The 22,225-nt window shown below is 47.0% G+C and overlaps 1 protein-coding gene across 2 annotated transcripts in view; it reads left to right on the top strand.

Annotated features, from left to right (window-relative positions):
• Nucleotides 1-6,096: 6,096 nt before the first annotated feature.
• Nucleotides 6,097-22,225, top strand: part of Cacna2d4 (calcium voltage-gated channel auxiliary subunit alpha2delta 4) — a 101,388-nt gene continuing 85,259 nt past the window's right edge. Inside the window, exons 1-6 of one of the 2 annotated variants that reach the window (XM_038319746.1) lie at nt 6,097-6,341; nt 9,352-9,433; nt 10,923-11,039; nt 11,386-11,445; nt 13,181-13,343; nt 14,075-14,206. In XM_038319746.1, the coding sequence (XP_038175674.1) occupies nt 6,178-6,341; nt 9,352-9,433; nt 10,923-11,039; nt 11,386-11,445; nt 13,181-13,343; nt 14,075-14,206 (718 nt within the window). In that variant the 5' untranslated portion in view covers nt 6,097-6,177. The remainder of the gene's footprint in view (nt 6,342-9,351; nt 9,434-10,922; nt 11,040-11,385; nt 11,446-13,180; nt 13,344-14,074; nt 14,207-22,225) is intronic. The other variant, XM_038319747.1, reaches the window with a different exon arrangement.

Raw genomic sequence — 22,225 nt, 5'->3', positions numbered from 1 at the left:
TGAGCCAGTACAGCGCATCTGCACATGGGAACAGCTGAACAGCCCCTGCCCACTTCTCTCAGATGCCACGTCTCTGTGCTCAGCTCAGTACTACTGCACAACCTTGGGCATAGGTGCTGGGTGTTGTGAGTGTGAGAAAGAATCTCACAGGCGCCAGCTCAGAGGGGAGCTGTAAACTGCCCAAAGAGGCAGCTTTGGGGTACAGAAGTAGGCCCTCAGCAGCCTCCCTTGGACTGGACACTTACCCACCACCCAACACCTTTCTCCTCAAGCTAAGGGCTCAGGCATTAGTCAACCCCTAGAAGTCTGGGTTTATTTTTAAAGCTGCTGCTTTTTCTTGTGGCATCTCAACTCGCCCTAAAGGCATTAATTAAGAAAGCAAGCCCAGAAGGGGAGAAGGAGGAGTTTGGGGGTTTTTTAAGGGGCCAGTTCTCCAGCTGGGCCCCTCCTCTGGCGTTTTCTTTAATTTCTCAATGTCTCCAGAACACAAGTAGACAAAAATGATGACCCACGCATTTAGACCCTTTTACAGATGTACACACATTCATATTCACCCATACACGTGTGTGCACACACACACGCACACACACACGCACACACACACACACACCCCTCTTCAGGCTGCTTCCAGCATCCTTCACAAAACCTCTATCACCTTCATTCTATGCATCCTTAGCTTTATCCCCAGTGGGTTGGCACCTACCAGCTATTCCTAGTGAATGCACAATCAGAGGGAGGCAGTGACCTTGCTTTTCACCTTGAATGACACTTCCCCTCCTCTAAAAAATCCTTTCTATGTGCCCTATACACTCCAGCCAGAGTCATCTATCTCCTGGCTGTGAAGTGACAAGTCTCAGGAAAACGGGATGGGTGCCCAGAAGACGGCTAGGACCAAAGAGAGCGATTCAGGATCTGTTGGAACAAGGCCTCTCTCTGGGGCTTCCTAAAATGCCACTGGTTGGGCCCCTTTAACAATAGAAACTCACTTTCCCGCAACTCTAGAGTCCAGAAATCCAGACCAAAGCATCAGAGGGCCGAGTCTCTCTGAGGTCAGGGAGAAAACTCTGCTCTGTGGCGGCTGGCAGCTGGCAGCTGGCATACTTTGCTTGGAAAAGCATCCCATTGTCCCTGCTTCCGTCTACACACATTGTTCTCCTTGCTGTGTCCAGATCTGCTCCGTCCCCTTTCTGTAAGGACATCAGCTGTGTTGGATTAGGCTCCACTTCACTCCAACAAGACCTTACCTTGACCAATGATTATAGACCTGTTTCCAAATAAGAACTTACTCTAGGGTACCGGAAGCCATGTGCATCCAACAGGGGACACAAACCAACTTAAAGCAACCGTGCTTCTGGAGTTCCACGAGGCAGGGGCCCTTCCTGCATTGACAGGTGACCTTCAGGCACTCAGTGGGAAGACATCAGGATTGATTCCCATTGACTATGCTAATTATGTTTTCAGTGGAGAGCTTACTCTAGACTTGAAGTGCAAGTATCCCAAGCTGGATTTAGAGACATGTGTGTGAGTTACTTCCACACATACTTCCCAGCATGAGCTGCTACTGCCCTGACTCCTGCCGTTGTCAGTGCTTTTACTGAAGTTCATATAAATGTGATTACAAGACTCTATTCTTTAATACCTGACATCTTCACCATGCTTATTTGCATGCATGAATGTGCACACACATTTGAATTTTTGGAGCTTGATAAACCTTAGGTTTTTCCAGACTTTGGACTTTTATGAGTAACACAATGAACACTTTTTGCATGGAGCGTGTGTCGGTCCTCTCAGCTTGCTTATTCCCAAGGGTGGAACTGTGAGCATGGAGTTCTAGATGTTCTCCAGCCCCAAGACTCTTCTTTGGGTCGCATATGAACTCCTCTGGCTACACATCCACATCACAGCAAGATACTGCCCTCCCTTTCAGCCGCTCTAGTGGGACATGGCTCGTGCTCTGTACCCTGCTGCAGATGAAATGACTGTAGATTAGCTTGTGGGAAAAGCTTGACCAACAAATGGGTCCATTTCCCCATGGGCTTTGCTCTTCCATATTGGTTGTAATTCTTCATACATTCACATACGCATAGTTTGTTGCCTTGGACAGAAACATTTTCTTCCAATCTGTTTTTTACCCTTATTGTCTTTTGTTTGTTTGTTTGTTTTTTCGAGACAGGGTTTCTCTGCAGCTTTTAGAGCCTGTCCTGGAGCTAGCTCTTGTAGACCAGGCTGGTCTCGAACTCACAGAGATCCGCCTGCCTCTGCCTCCCGAGTGCTGGGATTAAAGGCTTGCGCCACCACCGCCCGGCTACCCTTATTGTCTTAATAGTGCTTCTTGACATAGTATACATGCTCATAATTTTAATGAAATATGTCATTATTTTTCTATTAGTGATTTTTACATTATGAGAAATCTCTCTGTATATTTTACATTTCTGTCAATGCTATTGTGTTATGAACTTGATTCTCCTTACCCACCAAATGCTACATTGCTGCTTTCTGTCCTCATGCCAGGCATGTAGCTAGTCAATCACTTCTTGCCACTGTGTCCATGCATGTGTCCCTGCTCCGTTCACACAAGACATACAGTTTTCCTTGTGACCATGCCTCCATAAACCAGTGTCTTTTTATGAATCCACTATACAGGTGGCAATAGGATGTTCAACCCAGCCAACCCACAAGCATTTGAAAACCTTCATCTCTATGACTGATGACATCCTAATACAGAAGCCCAGGCTCCCACAATCCACCACCTACCTCACCCTTTGCAGCATTTCTCCTGAGTGTACCTGACTCTAGACGGAGACTGGTTTCCAGCTATTAGCCGGCACCAAAGATACCTGCGAAGCCAAGATGCCCACATTTTGGAAGTTGCACTTAGCAGGTCTAGGCTGTCCCTGGAGCGCCACTGGCTCTATCCCTAAGGCCTATGAAGGGAGTGCTCACTAGCTAAAGAAGAGGTCTACTGTACATGCTGTGGGCACCCTGACAGGGTGGGCGGCAGGCACCTGTCTTTTTCCACCCTGCTTCCATCCCAGCAGACCCTAGATTTTCTAGAATTGCCTGTGTGGCTACATTTTTTGGGGGGGTGGCCCCAGCCCCATGCAGGAGGCACCGGTGATGTCTCTAACCTAGACATGGTGCCCTATGTCCTGGCTACCTCCAGTCAGGACGGAGTGGAGAATGATGTCTGCCCAAAGACAGGTAGACAGAAGTCTGCTGGGCAGTTTGGGCAGTATTTTATTTACCAGACACAAGAGATCTACAGAAAAATTAGTCACTCGCCTCCATCAAGATGTGGTCATGTGTACAATGCCTGGAACAATGACAATCCAAAATTCAGAGAGTGACAGATGACGACAGTGCAAGGAACTTGGGTCCTTGGTAACATCTTTGACCTGCGCTAGCCAATTCTGGGACCATCTGCCTCTAGCCTTACAGAGAGATATTGGATTTTCATCATTTCAGTAACCTTGGCCATAATGTTTTATGACAACAGAAAAGCAACTAATACAGTGGCCATCCATATGTCCATGTGTGTGAATGTGTGCATAAATGTTTGCATATATACACATGGGCTCAAGTATGTGTATGCACATGCATATGTGATTATATGTAGATGTGTGTGAATGCATGTATCTTTGTGTTTACACACACGTGTGTGTGCTCCTTACATTGTGTGCATTTACACTAGCATGTGTGTGTGTGTGTGGTGTGTGTGTGTTATTTGTACTCAGGAGGTAAGATCAAGAGAATTGGGAGTTCTCAGTCACCTTTGGCTCCATAGTAACTACAAAGTCATCCTGGGATGCTTGAGACCTTGTTTCAAAAACAATAAATCAGGACGCTCTCACCTGTGAGATGGGACTTGGAAATGTTGGCTCTGATCAGATCATCTTAGATTTCCAATTTCAAATCCTGACTAGGGACATTCAACTAGTAAAACCACTGTAAATACACCCAGAAAAAAATCTTCTAAGTAGGAAGTGGACACAAAGTCCTAGCTCTAACCAAGAAGCTGTTTGCTATGGATACCTGTGGAGATGGGGAAAGCCAGTTTTCTCCAATGAAGGTCACTGGACATATTGATGACATTCCACGTCAGGCCCTGTGCCCAAGAGGATTTATCTAGCCAACACAAAATGGATTCCATTGTATGTGTGTGTGATGTGTGCATGTGTGTGTTTTCCATTGTGCGTGTGTGTGCATGCATGCATGTATGCATGTGTGTATGTTTCCATAGTGTGTACATGAGTGTATGTGTGTGTTTTCATTGTGTGTGTATGTGTGCGTGCGTGCGTTCATTTTGTGTGTGTGTGTATATAATTCTTGTGTTGTTTTGGTAACTTTTTGTCTATGAACCCCACCTCTCTTTGGCTTCCTGCGGTGAAAGAGGCAGCACAAGCCCTCACCAGACTCCAGCATCCTGCTTCTGGGAATTCTGACTTCAGGACCATGGATAGAAACAAAGACTCCTTGTCGCATCTGCTGTCCTAGGAACAGAGAGCAAACGGCTAAGACCCAGGTCAGTGACACTCGACCCAAGTGAGGGAGCCAGCCATGGGAAGGGGAGGGCACCATTGCAGGTAGAGCCCCTGAGGGGGCCACAGACGCCATAGTGTAGGCCCTGAAGCAAAGCACATCCAATGTGCCTAAGGAAAAGCAAGGACCCAAACAGGGAGGGAGACAGAAACAGGGAGGAAGCCAGGCCCAGTGGGCACTGGACCTTGTGACCTGCAGTTAAGAAAATCTCTTTGAGTCAGATGGCAGCCACAGGGTCCCCTGAGCAGAGCAAAGACAAAGGCCTTGCATTTCCAAAGAGTCCCTGAGTTTTCAAAATACAGCTTGATGTGGCGTTGACTCTGGGCCAAGGAGACCAGCTGTCAGACAAGGACCACAGGAAGTACAGGGACTTCATGACACAACCCAAGCATGGCTGACTAACGGTAGTGCTTGGTGAGGCCAGATATAAGAAAAGCAGAGGAGGCACAGCAGGGACAAAAGGACACCTGCTGAAGCTGATAGAAAAATAAAAGGAGGGGCCTCCCAAGGGCTGAGAGACAGCTATACAGAAGGACAACTATATGTCAGATTTCAGTCCAGGCTCCTACAGTGATTCCTGTTGATGGGTCCATGAATAGAAAATAAAAGCACTAGACCCCAAGAGGTTCCCATGCCAATTAGTCTCCAGAGGTGCACATGAGGGGCAAGCAGAAGAACCCCAAGGTTAGGCATAGAGAGTAACTGGCTGTAATCTGAGGGTGCATGGGGGACAGGATTTTGTCCAATGTGGCGGTTGACCAGATGTTACTAAGTGTGGAATAGACAAAGCATATATACTCACGATGGCATGATACAGTCTTGAGGAGAAAGTCTCTCGGCACAGATGAGAGGTGTGAACTAAGGACACTTTGCTAAGTAGGGGAAGACAGCGATGAAAGGGAAAAAAAATGACATGATCCCACTAAAATGCGGCAGTCGAAATCTGAGATGGAAAGTGGAGGGATGACTTCCGGCTGGGTGGAGGGGATGGGGAATCTTTGTCTGATAGGTTTTCCTTGGAGTAGGTCAAAACTCAAGTGAGAAGCATCGTTTGCAGAGGGGTATGTGTGCACAGCCTGTGAGGTCCAGGTCCCCTTCCTTCTGTTCTTCTCAGTACCCACGGAACCTAGCTCCACAGAGTAGGTTGGTCATGCCCTCCTAGGGATACTCAGCGGGTGATGAGGGTCCTTCAGGGTCTGGGCCCAGCACAGCTCTGAACAAGCTCAGCTATTAGAGTGGGGAATCCTCATTCCATCGAGCTCAGAGGCTGTTCTGTGGACACGGGATGGCCTCTTGGGAGCAGAAGGGCATGCTGGCCCAGCTGCTCAGAGCCAGAATCAGGGTAATCCTACTGAGGTCCCCCCACTCCTGCACTAACCCCTCTTCTGGCACCAAGAAGGGATTAGAGGAGAGGCCAGAGGATTAGAGGGGAGCATTTGCTCACTGCCTCTCCCTCTGGACAACAAAGCCTCCGTCATCTGAGGCTGCCCCTCTGTTAGCTGCAGCTGGAGGCAGAGCCTTTTAACTCGGGGTCTGCCCAACAGGGAGAACGCTTGGATGCCCAGGGATCCAGGTGGCAGCTAGCATACTTACAGCAAGGGCTCGGACTTCCCCTTGGCCATTCCCAGTGGAAGCATCATGCCAAGATGTCCCATGCTGCCCTCCAACCACAATCAGGGCCACTATGGACAGCGGTCAGCAGCCTGGACCTTCCTGAGGAAGATGATAATCATCCTGTGGTTGCTTCTTTTGGACACCTCCCTGACTGCTGTGAGGGGCCAGACCAGAATTCCTCTGGAAACGTGAGCCTGAGTTCAATCCTACCCTGAAGACCCTTCTCTTGACCTCCCACCTCTGGCCAGTTATCCTGCCTCTGAGAGACCCTTTCCTTCCTGCCTCTATCATTCTCAGATCCTTGCTAGGTTTGGAGCCTACCTGCCCTTACCTCCTGTCTTTGTGTGGTTGATGTCAGGGCTACATGAGGGTGTAGGCTTCCAGCTGGGAGAATAACTACAAGAGGGTGGGACTGGACTACCATGGTTCTAGAAGTGGCTCCTGAGGACTCATTGGATGATCTGTGCTTGCACACTGAGAAAGGGTAAAGCCACTGTCAATGGACAGCCAGGATGGTGCCTCCAAACAGCAGGCCCTTGTCTAGGAACTCAGTTAGAATGGGTTCCAATGGCCTCATTCTTTCTATACCTCTCCGCCTCCTTCAAGGCTTTGATTCTACACCCCACCATGGCACCCATCGTTTGCATCTGATACAGTCTCTCTGGGTGTTTGTTCTTTAGTCTGGAACATTCCAGATACTAAGGGGAGCCGAACATCCTAGACTGACTCTTCACAGTTAACATCTGAGCACAACCGCTAGAGCCTGAGCTGCCAGGACAGGGGCCCAGGCAAGCAGTGTTTCTGCTTTGGGAAGAGTGGGCTTCCATGACACCCGGTGACCCCTCCTTGCTCTGCTCAGCGCTATACCAATGCTGCCTTCATCTCAGACAGTCCCTGGGTGATGGAGGTAATACCATTCTCCAGTCACACAGACCCAAAGATGAAAGTGCTGGAATCCATGCTGCTGAGCCAGCCCGGTGTTTGAGGCATCCCCGGCAGCCTTGCATAAGCTCATAAGTCTTTATCTCAGAAGGCGAGCTCCAGGATGGCAGGGGGCCAAGAAAAGACGGCTGGCATCCAGGCAGGCTGTCCGCACAGAAACCTTGGGAGCAGCATAGGATAGCAACCCCCACAAAGTCCTGCTGCTGCTTGCCTGTCCCAGGAGGACGGAGATCTGCCACCCACTCTCCTCCCTCTCTCACCAGGTCCCTTGCAGTCCTCTGCTTCTGTCCTGTTGACCCTCCCACTCATCCTCGGCCATGGCCACTTGCCCTCCGCATCTGCTCTATACAAGGGTGCCAAAATTCTCCTGCTGACTGATCCTGGAGACTGTGGCCCCCACCCCTTGTCTCTTAGGGTGCTCCCCTTTTCTCTTGATACCCCCACACCTTGATTTCTGGAACACAATGACTGGCGTCCCGTGGGCTTCTGAGGGATTTTCCTGCCAACTTCAAGAGAACCTTGCCATCTGCATGCCCCTGAAACCATGGATGCCCCTCTGCCTGTCGTCACAGATCAACCTATACTACACACTTCCCTTGCTAAGAGTCCATTTGTCCTGTGTCTCAGTCCTTTTCTTGTCCTAATTAGCTTTACCCAGTCTCCTACCTACCAGACCCCACACTCAATGCCTATGCCCACTTATACCTGAGCATCATGGGAGCTCATCAAGTGTGCAGTGTTTCTGTGACCCCTAAAGTTATGGGGTGTGCAACCGACCCAATGACACTTGCTGACCTTGCGTCAGAAGGCTGACGTTCAACAAAGCCCAAGAGACATGCATCACCTTTCTCTCTCCTTGATTTGCTCAGGCCACCTTCCTTACAGTCTCAGCAATGTTCAGCAAGTCAAGCTGGAGGTCTTGAAGTCATTCCCACTTCTCCAAGCTCTCTACCTAAAATTCTTTTCCAGATCTCCTCACCACGCTAACCTCCATCCCAGTATAGATGCCGAACTCAGATTCTGCTTCCTCGGCTTCTTCCCTCCCCATCATCACCATCCTCCTCCGAAAGAGTACCACTCTACCCCATGGGAAGGCATTCCCTAAGAGTGTGTGGCTGCTATGGAGATAGTGTGATATGCAGTCAGACCCCAGTAAGTGCCAGTGCGTGTGGATGCTGCTGACCTTAAAGGAGCCATACCTATTCTGGTTGCATGGCCCCGACAGGACCTGAAGTCTACCTTCTAGGGAGGAAGGAGGGGTCAGAGCGCAGACCAGGTTGCCCTTCTAAGCTGCCCTACTTCGGACAGGCACTTGGAGTCATTCTGCCCTGCCCCCACCGTCTGAGGGTTCAACAGTTCAGTATCCTATAGCCTTGAGTAGACAGAGGAACGGACTGATCACTGACATGTCCAGGTTGGCTCAGGAAGTTCCATACTGGTTCAAAGTTCTTCCCCTCTAGTCTGGACCTGCACAGACTCCCTCCTCCTTCCCTGATCACTGGAAGGTCCTTGAAACTATGGGGTTAGAATCCTCTTCGAGTCCATCAGCTCTGGGGCCCACTGAAGCCAGGCAGAGTGTGTGCACCACAACCATAGTTTCCCACCCTGGCCAGGCTGCAGTTTGCAGGCTGGATAGGAGCTGGCCTAGTTTACTTTCTGTCACTGTGATAAACTCTCTGACAAAACTAACTCAAAGTAGAAAGTTCACAATTCCAGTTCACAATTCCAGGCTCCAGTCTACCATAACAGGGAAGAAAGGAAGCAGAACCTGAAAAGAGATGATAACATCACATCCATAGTTAAAAACAGAGAGAAGTGAGTACACACAGGCTTCCTTGCTTGCTCACTTGTGCTCGGCTCAATTCTCTGGTTCTATTCAGTTCAGGGCTGGTGCCAAGGAAATGATGCCACCCACAGTGGGCTGGATCTTCCCAGACCAATTAATTAAGACAGTTCCTCGACAGACACACCCACAGTCCAACCTAATATAGACAGTCCCTTGTTGAGACTCTCTTCCTGGGTGGCTCTAGGCTGGTGACAAAGTTGACAAAGCTAACCATCACAAGAATGCTGGTGTTGGTGTGTGTGTGTGTGTGTGTGTGTGTGTGTGTGTGTTCATGCGTGTAGATGTCTGTGGGTTACAAGTGTATCTGTGTATAAGATGCCTGCTTTGCATGTACATGATGTGACCATCACCTTTGAAGATCTGACTCCCGATCATAATGAGAAATGCACTTAGGATTTCCTGTCCTGCAGAGTGAAGCTGTGGGCTGACACCTTCGGCAGGAATCTGTACGACACGGTGACCAGATACTCAGGCTCACTGTTGCTGCAGAAGGTCAGTGACCTCTCCCAGGGAGTTCCAGCATGGTCACAGGGCCTCCTCCCACAGAGGGATAGAACTCCCAATGTTAGAGCTGTAAGGGGCCTGAGAGATCATCTCTGTCAATCTTATCATATTCAGATGGGGCCCCGGGAGGCTCCATTCCTAAGGCATCGTGTGGGCAGTGAGCTCAAGAGCATTCTGTCAGTTCGTGTCTTGGGAAGCCAAGGACAAGATGAGACTTGCACAGGGTTTATTGGGTGGGTAGTAGAGGCTTGGTGTGGATGCCTGGGGAGGAGCCAGAGAGCAGATCAGAGCATGGGGGTTGGGAGCAGAAGGAGCAGCAGACAGCCCAGCAGTGCCAGCTGCAAGCAGCAGCTGTCAGTTTTCTCTCTGTAGGCAGAGCAGTTCCAGTGGACCCCAGCAGCACCCTGACAAGATAAGCCCAGGCCCGGTTCCCAGCAGAAGTGGGCCTGACAGAAGGGCAGCCCTGGCATCTTTTTCTGGGACCTGACTCCCTGGACATGCTCTCAGGGTCTTGCCTTGTCTCAGCACCATAACCCAAGAGTGATGGAAGGCTTTAATTCAAATTACGACAACCCAAGAGGCAGCCTCTCCATCTTGCAAAGGATGGATGCCTCAGCTTTTATGCCAGCCCTGAGCAGGCTGCCACCCTCCCTCATCCACTTTGTGCTGCAGAAGGTGGGAGGGGCCAGGGTAGACCCTGGGGGCTCACCCAGGCTTAAGACTACAGGAGCCCTCTCAACAGCCCATTCTGTTTGTTTGATTTTCCTGTTTGAACCCTGTATCCTCAGGTGAGGAAGGCAATGAGGGATTGTGTAGCCCTCAGAGCTGAAAGTGTTCTCTAGAGTCTATGCATGCTACAGCACTGTCGAAAGCTCTAGATGCATCACATCTTACAGAAGATGACACTGGCTACCTTGCCTAAGATTACAGGGACAGCAGGTTACAAGGGCTGGCCAAGAGGCACTGGTGACTCATTAAGGATTGTCCCTGGGCAGACAGGAATTTGAAGCAGTTCTTAGGCTCCCCTAGGCTCACCAGCATCACTCTTGGAACTCCTGCCCTGGGTCCTCAGCAGGATGCAGGTCCAACACAGGAGGTGATGCTCTTGGGAGCTGGGGAAAGGTGAATAGACATGGAGCCTGCTTCTTGGCCTCACAGCAGGTGTCAGGGGAGCTGTGGATCAAAAAGAGCAAGGATGGGGATTACTGGTACTCTGTCTCCCCCAGGGGACTAGCTGACCAGCTCACTGGCTCTGGCTGGTGTCAAGTTTAATTCCTACCCAAGTGTCAGTCAGCTCCCATTGGGGATAATAACTTCCTTGTGTCTGGAGTCCTGAACAAAGGACATCTGAGGACAGGCCGTTTGAGACTGTGATGAGGAGGTCATGGGGTGGGTACTGTGGAGAGCTGGTAAGGTTTTAGAGCAAGGATGGCCCTGGTGCACTCAGGCCCACGTCTTTCTCCTTTGCCCTGCCCAGAAGTACAAGGATGCAGAAGCCAGTCTGAAGATCGAAGACGTGGATGGCTTAGAGCTGGTGAAGAAGTTCTCAGAGGACATGGAGACCATGCTTAGGAGGAAAGTCGAGGCCGTTAAGGTACCGCTGCCCATCCCCAGCACCGGCCTTTCAGACTCCACTGACTATAGATAAGCCTCTCCTGGCTGGGTGGAGTATAGACCTCGTTATACTAACCAGGTCACCACAGGTGTCAGGGTAGGCATGTTACCAAGGCTGTTCCCAGCCAGGCTTTGTAGGCATTCAGGGATGAGGTCCCCTGATCTCCTCAGAGCACGTAGGAACCACTGAGGGTGGGTCCTCATGGCTGAAAGGGAAAAAGAAGAAAGCAGAGGTTTAGAGAGGGAAGAGAAGAGCAGAGAGATTGGGGTGGGGTGGGGTGGCGGAGGAGAACAGCTAATGGTGACGGTCATGCTCCCTCCCTCAGAGCCTGGTGGAGGCCGCTGAGGAGGCCGACCTGAATCATGAGTACAATGCTTCTCTGGTGGTAAGTCCTCTTGGGAGTGGATGCCAGGCTGGCTGGCTGAGTAAATGCCAGAGACTGGCTGGCTCTGCCCCACCGCCACGGCAGCCGGAACAGCAGCTGTTCAGGGAGCTGAGCAACAGCTACTCAGTCTATGTCCCTGCGCCATGCTGTGCCCTGGCTCTGTCAGTGAGGTCTTCACACCAGCTGCTGAGGCTCCCAGAGACGGCATGGAGTCAGCACGTGGGGTGGGCCAGCGAGCACTAGGAGGTGGACAGGAGAGGGGAGGTTCAGCAGGGATGGCTCTGGGAAGGGGACTTGGGAAGCTGAGGTATAAACAAGTGTCTCTAAGCTGAGAGATTGGAGAAGGCACGGGAAGAAGGAAGCTCAGGGCGGATGAGGACGCAATGGATACAAACCCTCTGTGTCCAGGGGACAGCAAAATGGGACATCTACTGAGGGAGGCCAGGGCCAAGATTCTGAATGCTGGGTGTCATGGCGCTTTCCATTACTGTGGTAAACACCATGGCCAAAAGCAACTCGTGGAGGAAAGGGTTTATTACGCTTATACATCACAACCACAGTCCATCACTGCGTGAGGCCAAGATAGGAAATTGAGGTAGGAATCTGGAGGCAGAAACTGAAGCAGACCCGGGGAGGAAAAGTACTTATTGTGGTTTTCCCTCATTTTGCTCAATTTGTTTTCTTATATAACCATTTGCCATCTTCCCAGGGGTGCCACTGCCCACAGTGGGCTTGGCCCTCTTCCTGGGGTGGCACTGCCCACAGGGGACTCGGCCCTCCATAACAATAGAGGGATGCCTGCACAGACTTGCCTCCACGCCAATCTGACGGAAGCATTTTCTCAATTTAAGATCCCTTTTCCAAACCGGGCGGTGTGGTGGCGCATGCCTTTAATCCCAGCACTCAGGAGGCAGAGGCAGGCGGATCTCTGAGTTCGAGGCCAGCCTGGTCTACAAGAGCTAGTTCCAGGACAGGCTCTAGAAACTGCAGGGAAACCCTGTCTCGAAAAAAAAAAAAAGGATCCCTCTTCCAAAATGGCCCAAGCTTGTACATGTGGGTTGGAGTCAGGGAGGGACATAGCTGGAACTGAGCTCACAAAGCTAATATTGACCAGAGGGCAGCAAGATGAAGCTGGGAGGGGTCTGTGGCCTCGGTTCTAGAGGGAACCAAAGTGTGGGGCTAGTGGTGTGGGGGGCAGGGAAGAAAGTGGTTCTGATTATGGTCTCTCGGGTCACAGCTTTTCTGCCCTGTGGGAGGAGACAGGAGGACATAGGCCCCCTGGCAGCGCAGGGCCCCAGATGCTGCTCCTTGAATTAGCTGGGTCTCCAGTACCCTCACTCACTGGAAGAAACTGATGGTGCTGACATGGTCTTTTGTCTCCATCTGGCTCTTGGGTCTCGGTTTGTCTCTCAGTCTGTCTATCTCTGACTTGTGACTTTCCCATGCATAGTAAGCCAAGTGGAGAATCAAAACAATGATTGGGGTGATTTGACCTCACCCAGCCAGGGAGCCCTCAGATCCAACTATCTTGATGTGTGCTGTGACCTCACTGCCCCATCTTTGCCTGGCTTTTCCAGCAAGCGCAGCATAACCAGGCACCACCAGCCCTTCCTGCCTAGCCTGGCCTTATACTCGGTTCCTCTGGCCCTTGAATCTCCCCCTCCCTCCCTTTCTCTTCCCTTCCTCCTCTTTGTGCCTGGGCTGCCTCTTCTGGACCTGTCCCCTCTCTCCTCAGTTTAACTACTACAACTCAGTGCTAATCAATGAGAAGGATGAGAACGGCAACTACGTGGAGCTGGGAGCCGAGTTTCTTCTTGAGCCCGATGCACACTTCAGCAACCAGAGGGTGAACGTCTCCCTGAGCAGTGTGCAGCTACCTACCAACGTGTACAACAAAGGTGGCTGTGTCCTCACCATCTGGTAGTCTAGGAGACAGGACAGGGGTCCTGGACGGCTTAAATATTTTGTGTCAATTTTCCCAAGAAGCCCTATAGTGCATTAGTTGTCTCGCCAATCTTCTTGATAGGATGAGAAAGGAGATTATTCTACACACATGGAGTTCTCTGTTTTCTGTTGTTTTGACAAAACACCTGAAGCTGAATGAATAACTTAGGCGAGGTTTCCCCAGCTCAAGGTCTGAGAAGCTGAGTCCGGCCAGCACCATACTGCTGCATCCTACTGTGGTAGAGGGTGTCATGTTGGGGATCTGTGTAAGGGGGTACAAACATGCAAAAAGCTAGAGAGTGAGAAAGCTGGTCTCTTCCACAGAAACTCTTTCAAGGGATCTCACCAGAATCCTTAGAATTGTAAAAACTCTGCCCTGGGGTGATGATTCAATTATCCCCCCCATACTCCATCCTTTCTCATATGTCAGTACTGAACACTGCACATTTAAACACACACACACACACACACACACACACACACACACACACAGAGGCTACATCCAAACCTCAGCATGTGGGCTGGGAGAGAGGTGATGTTTCTGGGTTAGGAAGCATGGGCTACATGTGAGCCTGATGCAGGCCTAAGGGAAGCAGGGGAAGCTTGCCCGTGTTTGCATGTGTATCATGAGACACGTGCATCTAATGTCACGGCCTCTGAAGTTCCTCCATGATCTCACTCTCAGACCCAGATATCTTAAATGGAGTCTACATGTCCGAGGCCCTGAACCCCGTGTTTGTGGAGAACTTCCAGAGAGACCCTACACTGACCTGGCAGTATTTTGGCAGTTCAACTGGGTTCTTCAGGATCTATCCAGGTAAGGACAATGGGCAGCATCTCTGCTGCCTCTGTGCTTGTTCTCTGAGAATAAAGTATGAAGACTCGAGGGCTCTCATAGCCAAGGTATTTTTGACCCATGCTTGGCTTTCTTACAACCTACTATGACGTAGTTAGTGGGAGCTTCTGGGTGAACGCCTGAGTAACTCCACTAAGCAATCATGGAAGTCACCAACGCTGAGTGAGCGCCTGTCCTGGGAAAGCCTGTGGACAATGTCACTGAGGACCCTGCAATCCCTCACCTTAAGGGATCTTCCAAGTTGGAGAGCAGAGAACACTGTCTTCATACAAAATGGGGAAAGTTCTCTTAATCACACAGAAACAGGAAAGGGGTGGGGAGCGGCTCCCTGGAAAGGCGTTTGCTGCACAAGCATAAGGACCTGGGTTTGCATCCTTAGAACCTATGTGCATGGTGCACACCTGTAATCCCAGCACTGCAGGCCTGGAGACAGGGGATCCTGGGAAATCACTGGGCACCCACTCTGGTGGAACTGGTGAGCGCCACTGATTCAGTGAAGACTGTGTCTCAAATAATAAGGTGGAGGGCAACAGGACGACACACACTGTTGATCTTTTGCCCCCATACACATATGTTCACAAATACCACATACACACACACACACACACACCTACTCACACACACACACATACTCACACCCCATATACCAAAAAGATGGGAATAGAAAAACCCCCACCAACCACAGTGTTTGTGGGACTTTTCTGGTTTCTTGCTACTTAGAAAAATTCACCTCCACATCTCATGTTTCTATGTCCAGAAAGATGTTCAGTGTCCCCTCATCTGGGCAGACCCTGGAATGATAAAAATGGACCTCTTTGTGTCTCCAGGATGGGAAGCCAAGTCCTCTCACAGGGTGCAAAGAGCAAGTGTGTCTCCCGTCACTCTCAAACTCCCCCATGTCTTTGTCAGACATTCCCAGTTAGCTGCGGGTTTCACTTCAATGTCTAGGTTCATTTAACCCTCTCCGATCCAGGAGCTCGTACTATCCCCAGAGAAGAAATCCTGTGAAGAGCCCTCTGGGTCCATTTTTAATGGTTTTTTTTTTCTCGTTGAGCCTCAGGAGTTCTCTGTATATTCTGAGTATTATTTCATATTGGCTTAATGATTTACAAATATTTCCTCCCATTTTGTGGGTTGCTCTTTTAATTTGTTGATATTGTCTTGTAGTCTTTTAATAGATAGTGTTTAAATTATCCCACCTTTCTTTTATTGTCTATGCCTTTGGTACTGTGGCCAAGAAATCGTTGCCAACTCTGGTGTAAGGGGAATTTTCCACTATGTGTTCTAGTAAGAATTTTGCAGTTGTGAGTCTTACGCTTAGGCTTTTGCTCATTTTGAGTTACTTTTGTATATTGTACTAGGAAGGGCTCAGCTTCTTTCTCTCACTAGCTGCCCAGTTTTCTATTTGTTTAAAGCATGTCGTTTGCTCTCCGATGGCCAACAACGATTTGATCATGACGTGAGGGTTTCTTTCCGTGTCTCTCATCTATTTCATGGGTCCCTGTGTCATTGTGTGTGTGAATAGCACCATTTTGATTGCCATAGGCTTGCGTGTTAGAATCAGAAGATGTAACTTGTTCATCGCTGTGACAGAACGCCCGTCCACACAGTACATGGGAGGAAAGATGTGTTTCGATCCATGACTTCAGAGGCTCTCAGTCCTCTGCGGAAGGAAAGTATAGCAGTGGCCAGGGTCCTGCACCTTACAGCAGATCTGTAATGGAAAAAGTGTCAGAACTGGGGCCAGACTATTTGATTTTACAACTGTGTCCCCACACATGTATTGCCTGTGCACCACATGGGCACAGTGCCCATGGAGGCCAGAAGAGGGCGCTGGAATTCTTGGAACTAGAGTTACAGATGACTGTGGGTGCTGGGAACTGAACTTGGTCCTTTGCAAGAGCAGTAAAATACTGCTAACCGCTGGCCCATTTCTGCAGACCCCCAATAACTTAAAGTTTTTATTATACGAAGTTGTGGTGGAATATTTAACTGTGTAAAGGTGTGTTGCCTTTGTTTATGCTGTGGAATATTACTTCAACTGTGTAAAGGCATATTACATTTGTTTGTGCTGCATTTGTTTAACAATGTAAGGATGTGTGTTTAATTATAAAAAGATATGTTGCTGTTTCACCTCGCCTGCTTAAAGCACCTGATTGGTCTAATAAAAAGCTGAATGGCCAATAGCTAGGCAGGAAGGGATTGGTGAGTCTGGCAGGCAGAAAGAATAAATAGGAGGAGAAATCAAGGTGCATAAAAGAATGATAGGAAGAAGAACGAGAGGAGAGAATGAGGGAGATCACACCCAGAGTAAGAAACCAGGCAGATGCCAGCCAGCCAGACATCAGAAGAAGTAAAAGTAAGATATACAGAAGAAAGAAAAGCCCCAAGGCAAAAGGTAGATAAAGAGAAACAGATTAATTTATGTTTTAAAAAAAAGCTAGCGCCGGGCGGTGGTGGTGCACGCCTTTAATCCCAGCACTCGGGAGGCAGAGGCAGGCGGATCTCTGTGAGTTCGAGGCCAGCCTGGTCTACAAGAGCTAGTTCCAGGACAGGCTCTAAAAAAGCTGCAGAGAAACCCTGTCTTGAAAAACCAAAAAAAAAAAAAAAAAAAAAAAAAAAAAAGCTAGCCTGAAATGAGCCTAAGCTGGCCCAAACATTCAAAACTAATAAGAAATCTCGGTGTCATGATTTGGGAGCTCGTTGGTGGCCCAAAAGAAAAGGCCTGGTACACAAAGTCTTTTGCTTCTGTAGTGATGTTCCTGAAAACTGAACCATTTTGGGAACTTCCTCTTCAGGTTGTTCATAGCAACTGCTCTTGCTTGCTGTTTGCTGAATCTGTTTATGAGGCCTAACGCCTGTCGTTTGGGGCTTCCCACGAATCAAGCCTACCGTGTGTGAGCTTAATCTTCTCCCTTCTTCCCCTCACCTTGGCACTTTCCTTTTTCCAGCCTAATTGCTCTGACCAGAACTTCCGGTACTGGTTTAAACACAACTATTTTAAGACAACTCCGTTTTATGACAACTAAGAGCGAGCGCTTTCAACCTTATGCTGTGGATTTTTCCATTTGTGGCTTTTGCTATGTTGAAGTGATTTTCATCTGTTGCTAGCTCGTAGAATCATTTTATCATGAGAGTGAGTTGGATTTTGCCAGATTTCTTTCTGCTTCATTTGGGACAAGCATGCTGTTTGTCTCCTCGTCCTGTTAAGGTGATCTTTGATGTCTATCAGTTTTCACGGGTTAGAAAATCCTTACATTCTGGGAATAATGTATCACCCTTTTCATTTGCTGCTGGATTTACTTTGCTGGGCTTTGTTGAGGAATTGTGCATCAGTGTTCTTTGGGGTAGGTATGTTGTGCCTCATGGACTAAGTTAAGAAGTAGTGTCTCCTCTTCAATTTTGTGGAAGATTTTGAGGATCTGGATGGAGTTTTTAAGGATTTGGTACTGTTCATTGAGAGACCATTAGCATCTGGACTTCACTTTTCTGGGAGATTTTTACTTTTTGTTTCCATCTCCTTGTTTTTATTTGATTGCTGTTTTCTGTAGTTTTTAAAATATTTTTTATTGTTTTTATTGAGCTATACGTTTTTCCCCACTCCCCTCTCCCCTTTTACCCTCTCCCGTGACCCCCACACTCCCAGTTTACTTAGGAGATCTTGTCTTTTTCACTTTCCTATGTAGATTCATGTATGTCTCTCTTTGTTGTCTAGTTTGTCTGGGGTTGTGGTCTATAGGCTGGTTTTTCTTTCCTTTACGTCTAAAAGAAACGACATGAATGAATGGATGATAGAATGAATGAATGAATGCATACTATATTTGTCTTTCTGGGTATGGGTTACCTCACACAGTGTAATGTTTTCTAGATCAACCCATCTGTCTGTAAATTTCAAGATGTCATTATTTTTTCTCACCATGTAGTACTCCATTGTGTAAATGTACTGCATTTTCTTCATCCATTCTTCGGTTATCTATATCTAGGTTGTTTCCAGGTTCTGGCTATTACAAGTAATGCTGCTATAAACATAGCTGAGCACATGTCCTTGTGGTAAGATTGAGCATCTTTTGGGTATATACCCAAAAGTAGTATTACTGGGTCTTGAGGTAGACTGTTTCCTAATCTTCTGAGAAATTGCCATACTGATTTCCAATGCAGCTGTACAAGTTTACACTCCCATCACCAATGCAGAAGTGTTCCCCTTACCCCACATCCTTTCCAGCATAAGTTGTCATCAGTGTTTAGATCTTGGCCATTCTTACAGGTGTAAGATGGAAACTCAGAGGTGTTTTGATTTGCACATCTCTGATGGCTAAGGATGTTGAGCTTTGCTTGTTTTGAGAAAGTTCTTGCCTAACTTTGAAGAATATTCCGTTTCCCTTTGGCAGTTTCAGTGTTTCCGATTTTAAATTAAGACCTTTGATCCATTTTCAACTGACTTTTGTACAAGATGCTTTCATTGTTCTGCTGACAGATGTGCAGTTTTGCTGGCACCATTTGTTGAACAGGATCTTTTTTTCCATTGCGTGCTTTTGCCCCCTTTGAGAAAGATTAGGTGGTCATAGCTTTCTCAGCATGTTCCCAAGTCCTCTCTTTTGACTCATGGGTCTGCCTTCCTATTTTTATCCAGTATCAAGCTGTCCTTACCACTATAGCTCTTATGCTTTGCATATGCCATGGAGGGTAAGTTGAGGTCAGGCATTGTGCTGCCTCCAGCTGTGTTCCTACTCAGCCTAGCTTCGGGTATAAGCAGTCTTTCATGATTCCATGTGAATTCTTGGATTGTTTTTTCTGAATCTGTAAGTTATGACATCAGAATTTTGATATAGTTTGCATTAAATATATGGATTAATTTTGGTTGAATAGCCATTTTCACAATATTAATTCTGCCAATCCAGGAGCATGGACGAACTATCTATCATTTGCATCATTTTTTTTTCTATTTCTTTTTCAGTGCATTCATGTTTTTATAGTAGAGGTCTTGCACTTATTTTTGTAAGGTTTATTTTTAGATATTTAATTTTGGAACTGTTAATGAATGAAATATTCTTCCTAATTTCTTTTCTGAGAATTCATTGTTCATATATATGAAGGCTACTTGGTTTGCGCGAGCGCATGCGTGTGTGTGTGTGTGTGTGTGTGTGTGTGTGCGCGCGCGCGCGTGCGCGTGTGTATGTGTATGCATATATATATATATATATATATAATCTTGCAACTTTGATATAAATGTTTATTAGATCTAGGGTTTCTAGTAGATTCTAGAATGTGTTAAGTATAAAATCATGTTGTCTACAAATAGGAACAGTTTGACTTTTTTCTTCCCTATTTCTATCCCTTTTTCTTGTCTACTTGCTATAGATAATAGTGAAAGTATATATTGAATAAGAGAGGGGAGAGTGCGTATTGCCTCATTCCTGATTTTAGAGGAAATACTTTCAGTTTGTCTCTGTTTAATATAATGTTGGCATATTTTGTTTCAAATCTGCTTTATTGTTCGAAGGTGTGCTCCATCTATCCCTACATCTCCAGGACTTTTATGAGTCAGGGCATGCTGAGGTTGAGCTTAGTCAGTTAAGACAATTTTGTGGTTTCTGTCCTTATTTTTGTTTATATGGTGTATTGCATTTATTGATTTACATGTGTTAAACCAGTCTTGCATCTCTGGGATGAAGGTCACTTGATCATGATGTATGATTTTTTTTTTGATGTGTTTCTAAATTTCATTGGTGTCTGTCATAGTGGCTCTCGTTTTATATCTAACTCTAATTTGGGCCTTTTATCTCTTTTTTTATTTAAGTTGGTTAAGGGTTTCTCAATCTTGTTTATCCTTCTTTAAAAAACCTTCTTTGGGTGGGAACTTGGATTGATATTTTTTTAAGTCTAATAAATTAAAAAAAGCCTTCTTTGGTTGTATGACCTTCCACTGGAGCATAGTGGACCCATCAGGGGATACACATTTAAGAAAACACGCCTTCCCTCTCCTGGTAGCTATCAATTGTAAGTGGAATTTTTCTGTGTCCCAGCAACTGCTTCTCAATAACAACAAAGAGACTTAATATTAATTACAAATGCTCGGCCAATGGCTCAGGCTTGTTACTTACAGCACTTACAACTTAGATTAACCCGTTTCTATTAATCTACATTCTGCCACGTGGTGTTACCTCTCTTTCATCTTGCACCTCTTGTTTCCTCTCTGTCTCTCTGGTGTCTCCTCTGACTCTGCTCTTCTTCTTCCCAGTGTCCTTAGTCTGGTTCTCCTGCCTAACCTTAGCCCATCCAGCTATTGGCCGGTCATCTTCTTTATTAAACAAATCACAGTGACATATATTTATATGATGTAGAGGAATATTCCACAATCAATAGCTCCTTGGTTAACTATGAGACTTCATGCCCATGTTCCCTCTCCACACTTGGATTTGTCTGGCTTGTGCTTCTACAGATCTCATCTGTTATGAATTCATGTGGACAACTGTCCTGACGTACCTGGAAAGCACTGTTTCCTGCAGTCATTCACTCCTGTCTCTTACAACCTTTCCACATGGTCTTCCACAATGATCCCTGAACCTAGGAAGGAGGGGTTGTGATATAGATGTCCTATTTAGGACAAATCCTTCAGCAGTCCCTTGTTCTGTGCACCCTGGCCAGCTGTGGCCTGTGTGTGTGTGTGTGTGTGTGTGTGTGTGTGTGTGTGTGTGTGTGTTAATCACCATCAACCTCAGAAGACGCTCCTCTGATGAGGGCTAAGAGATGCATTAAACTATTGATAGAATGGTAACTCATTAGAAGCTAGTGCAATGCTATGTCCATTTAACAGAGTAATAGTAATAGGTTCTCCCTAAAGCTATGACCAGTCTGCCACAGGTTCTTGACCCTGATATTGGTGCCAGGAATTATTTTTTATTGATATTTATTGAGCTCTACACTTTTCTCTGCTCGCCTCCCTGCCTCCCCTCCCCCATACAATCGTCCCCCAAGGTCCCCAATTTACTCAGGAGATCTTGTCTTTTTCTACTTCCCACGTAGATTAGATCCATGTTTGTCTCTCTTAGGGTCCCTATTGTTGTCTAGGTTCTCTGGGATTGTGAATTGTAGACTGATTTTTCTTTGCTTTATGTATAAAAGCCACTTATAAGTGAGTACATATGATATTTGTTTTTCTGGATCTGGATTACCTTACTCAATATGATGTTTTCTAGATCCATCCATTTGCCTGTAATTTTTCAAGATGTCATTATTTTTTCTGCTGTGTAGTACTCCATTGTGTAAATATACTACATTTTCCTTATCAAGTCTTTGGTCGAGGGGCATTTACATTGTTTCCAGGTTCTTGCTATGACAAATAATGCTGTTATGAACATAGCTGAGCACATGTCCTTGTGGCATGGTTGAGCATCCTTTGGATAAATATCCAAAGGTGGTATTATTGGGTTTTGAGGAAGGTTGTTTCCTAATTTTCTGAGAAATTGCAATACTAGTATCCAAAGGGGCTGTACCAATTTGTACTCCTACCAGCAATGCAGGAGTGTTCTCTTTACCCCACAACCTCTCCAGCAAAAGTTGTCATCAGTGTTTTTGATCTTGGCCATTCTTACAAGTGTAAGGTAGAATCTCAGAGTTGTTTTGATTTGCATTTCTCTGATCGCTAAGGATGTTGAGCATTTCCTTAAGTGTCTTTCAGCCATTATAAATTTCTCTGTTGAGAGTTCTCTGTTTAGGTCTGTACTCCATTTTTTATTGGATTATTTGTTGTTATGATGACCAATTTTTTGAGTTCTTTGCATATTTTGGAGATCAGTCCTCTGTCTGAGGTGGGATTGGTGAAGATCTTTTCCCATTCTGTAAGCTGCCATTTTGTCTTGTCCTTTTATGAGTTATTGTTTTTAGAAAATTGTATTGGTGCTGATTCTTGTATATTGGTATATTGAACATTACATGTGAATATGCTTCTACCTCTATTTATTGTATGAGAATATGCTTCTA

This window comes from Arvicola amphibius, chromosome 2, assembly GCF_903992535.2.
Source record: "Arvicola amphibius chromosome 2, mArvAmp1.2, whole genome shotgun sequence".
Taxonomy (NCBI): Eukaryota; Metazoa; Chordata; class Mammalia; order Rodentia; family Cricetidae; genus Arvicola; species Arvicola amphibius.
This window is presented reverse-complemented; position numbering and strand designations above follow the sequence as displayed.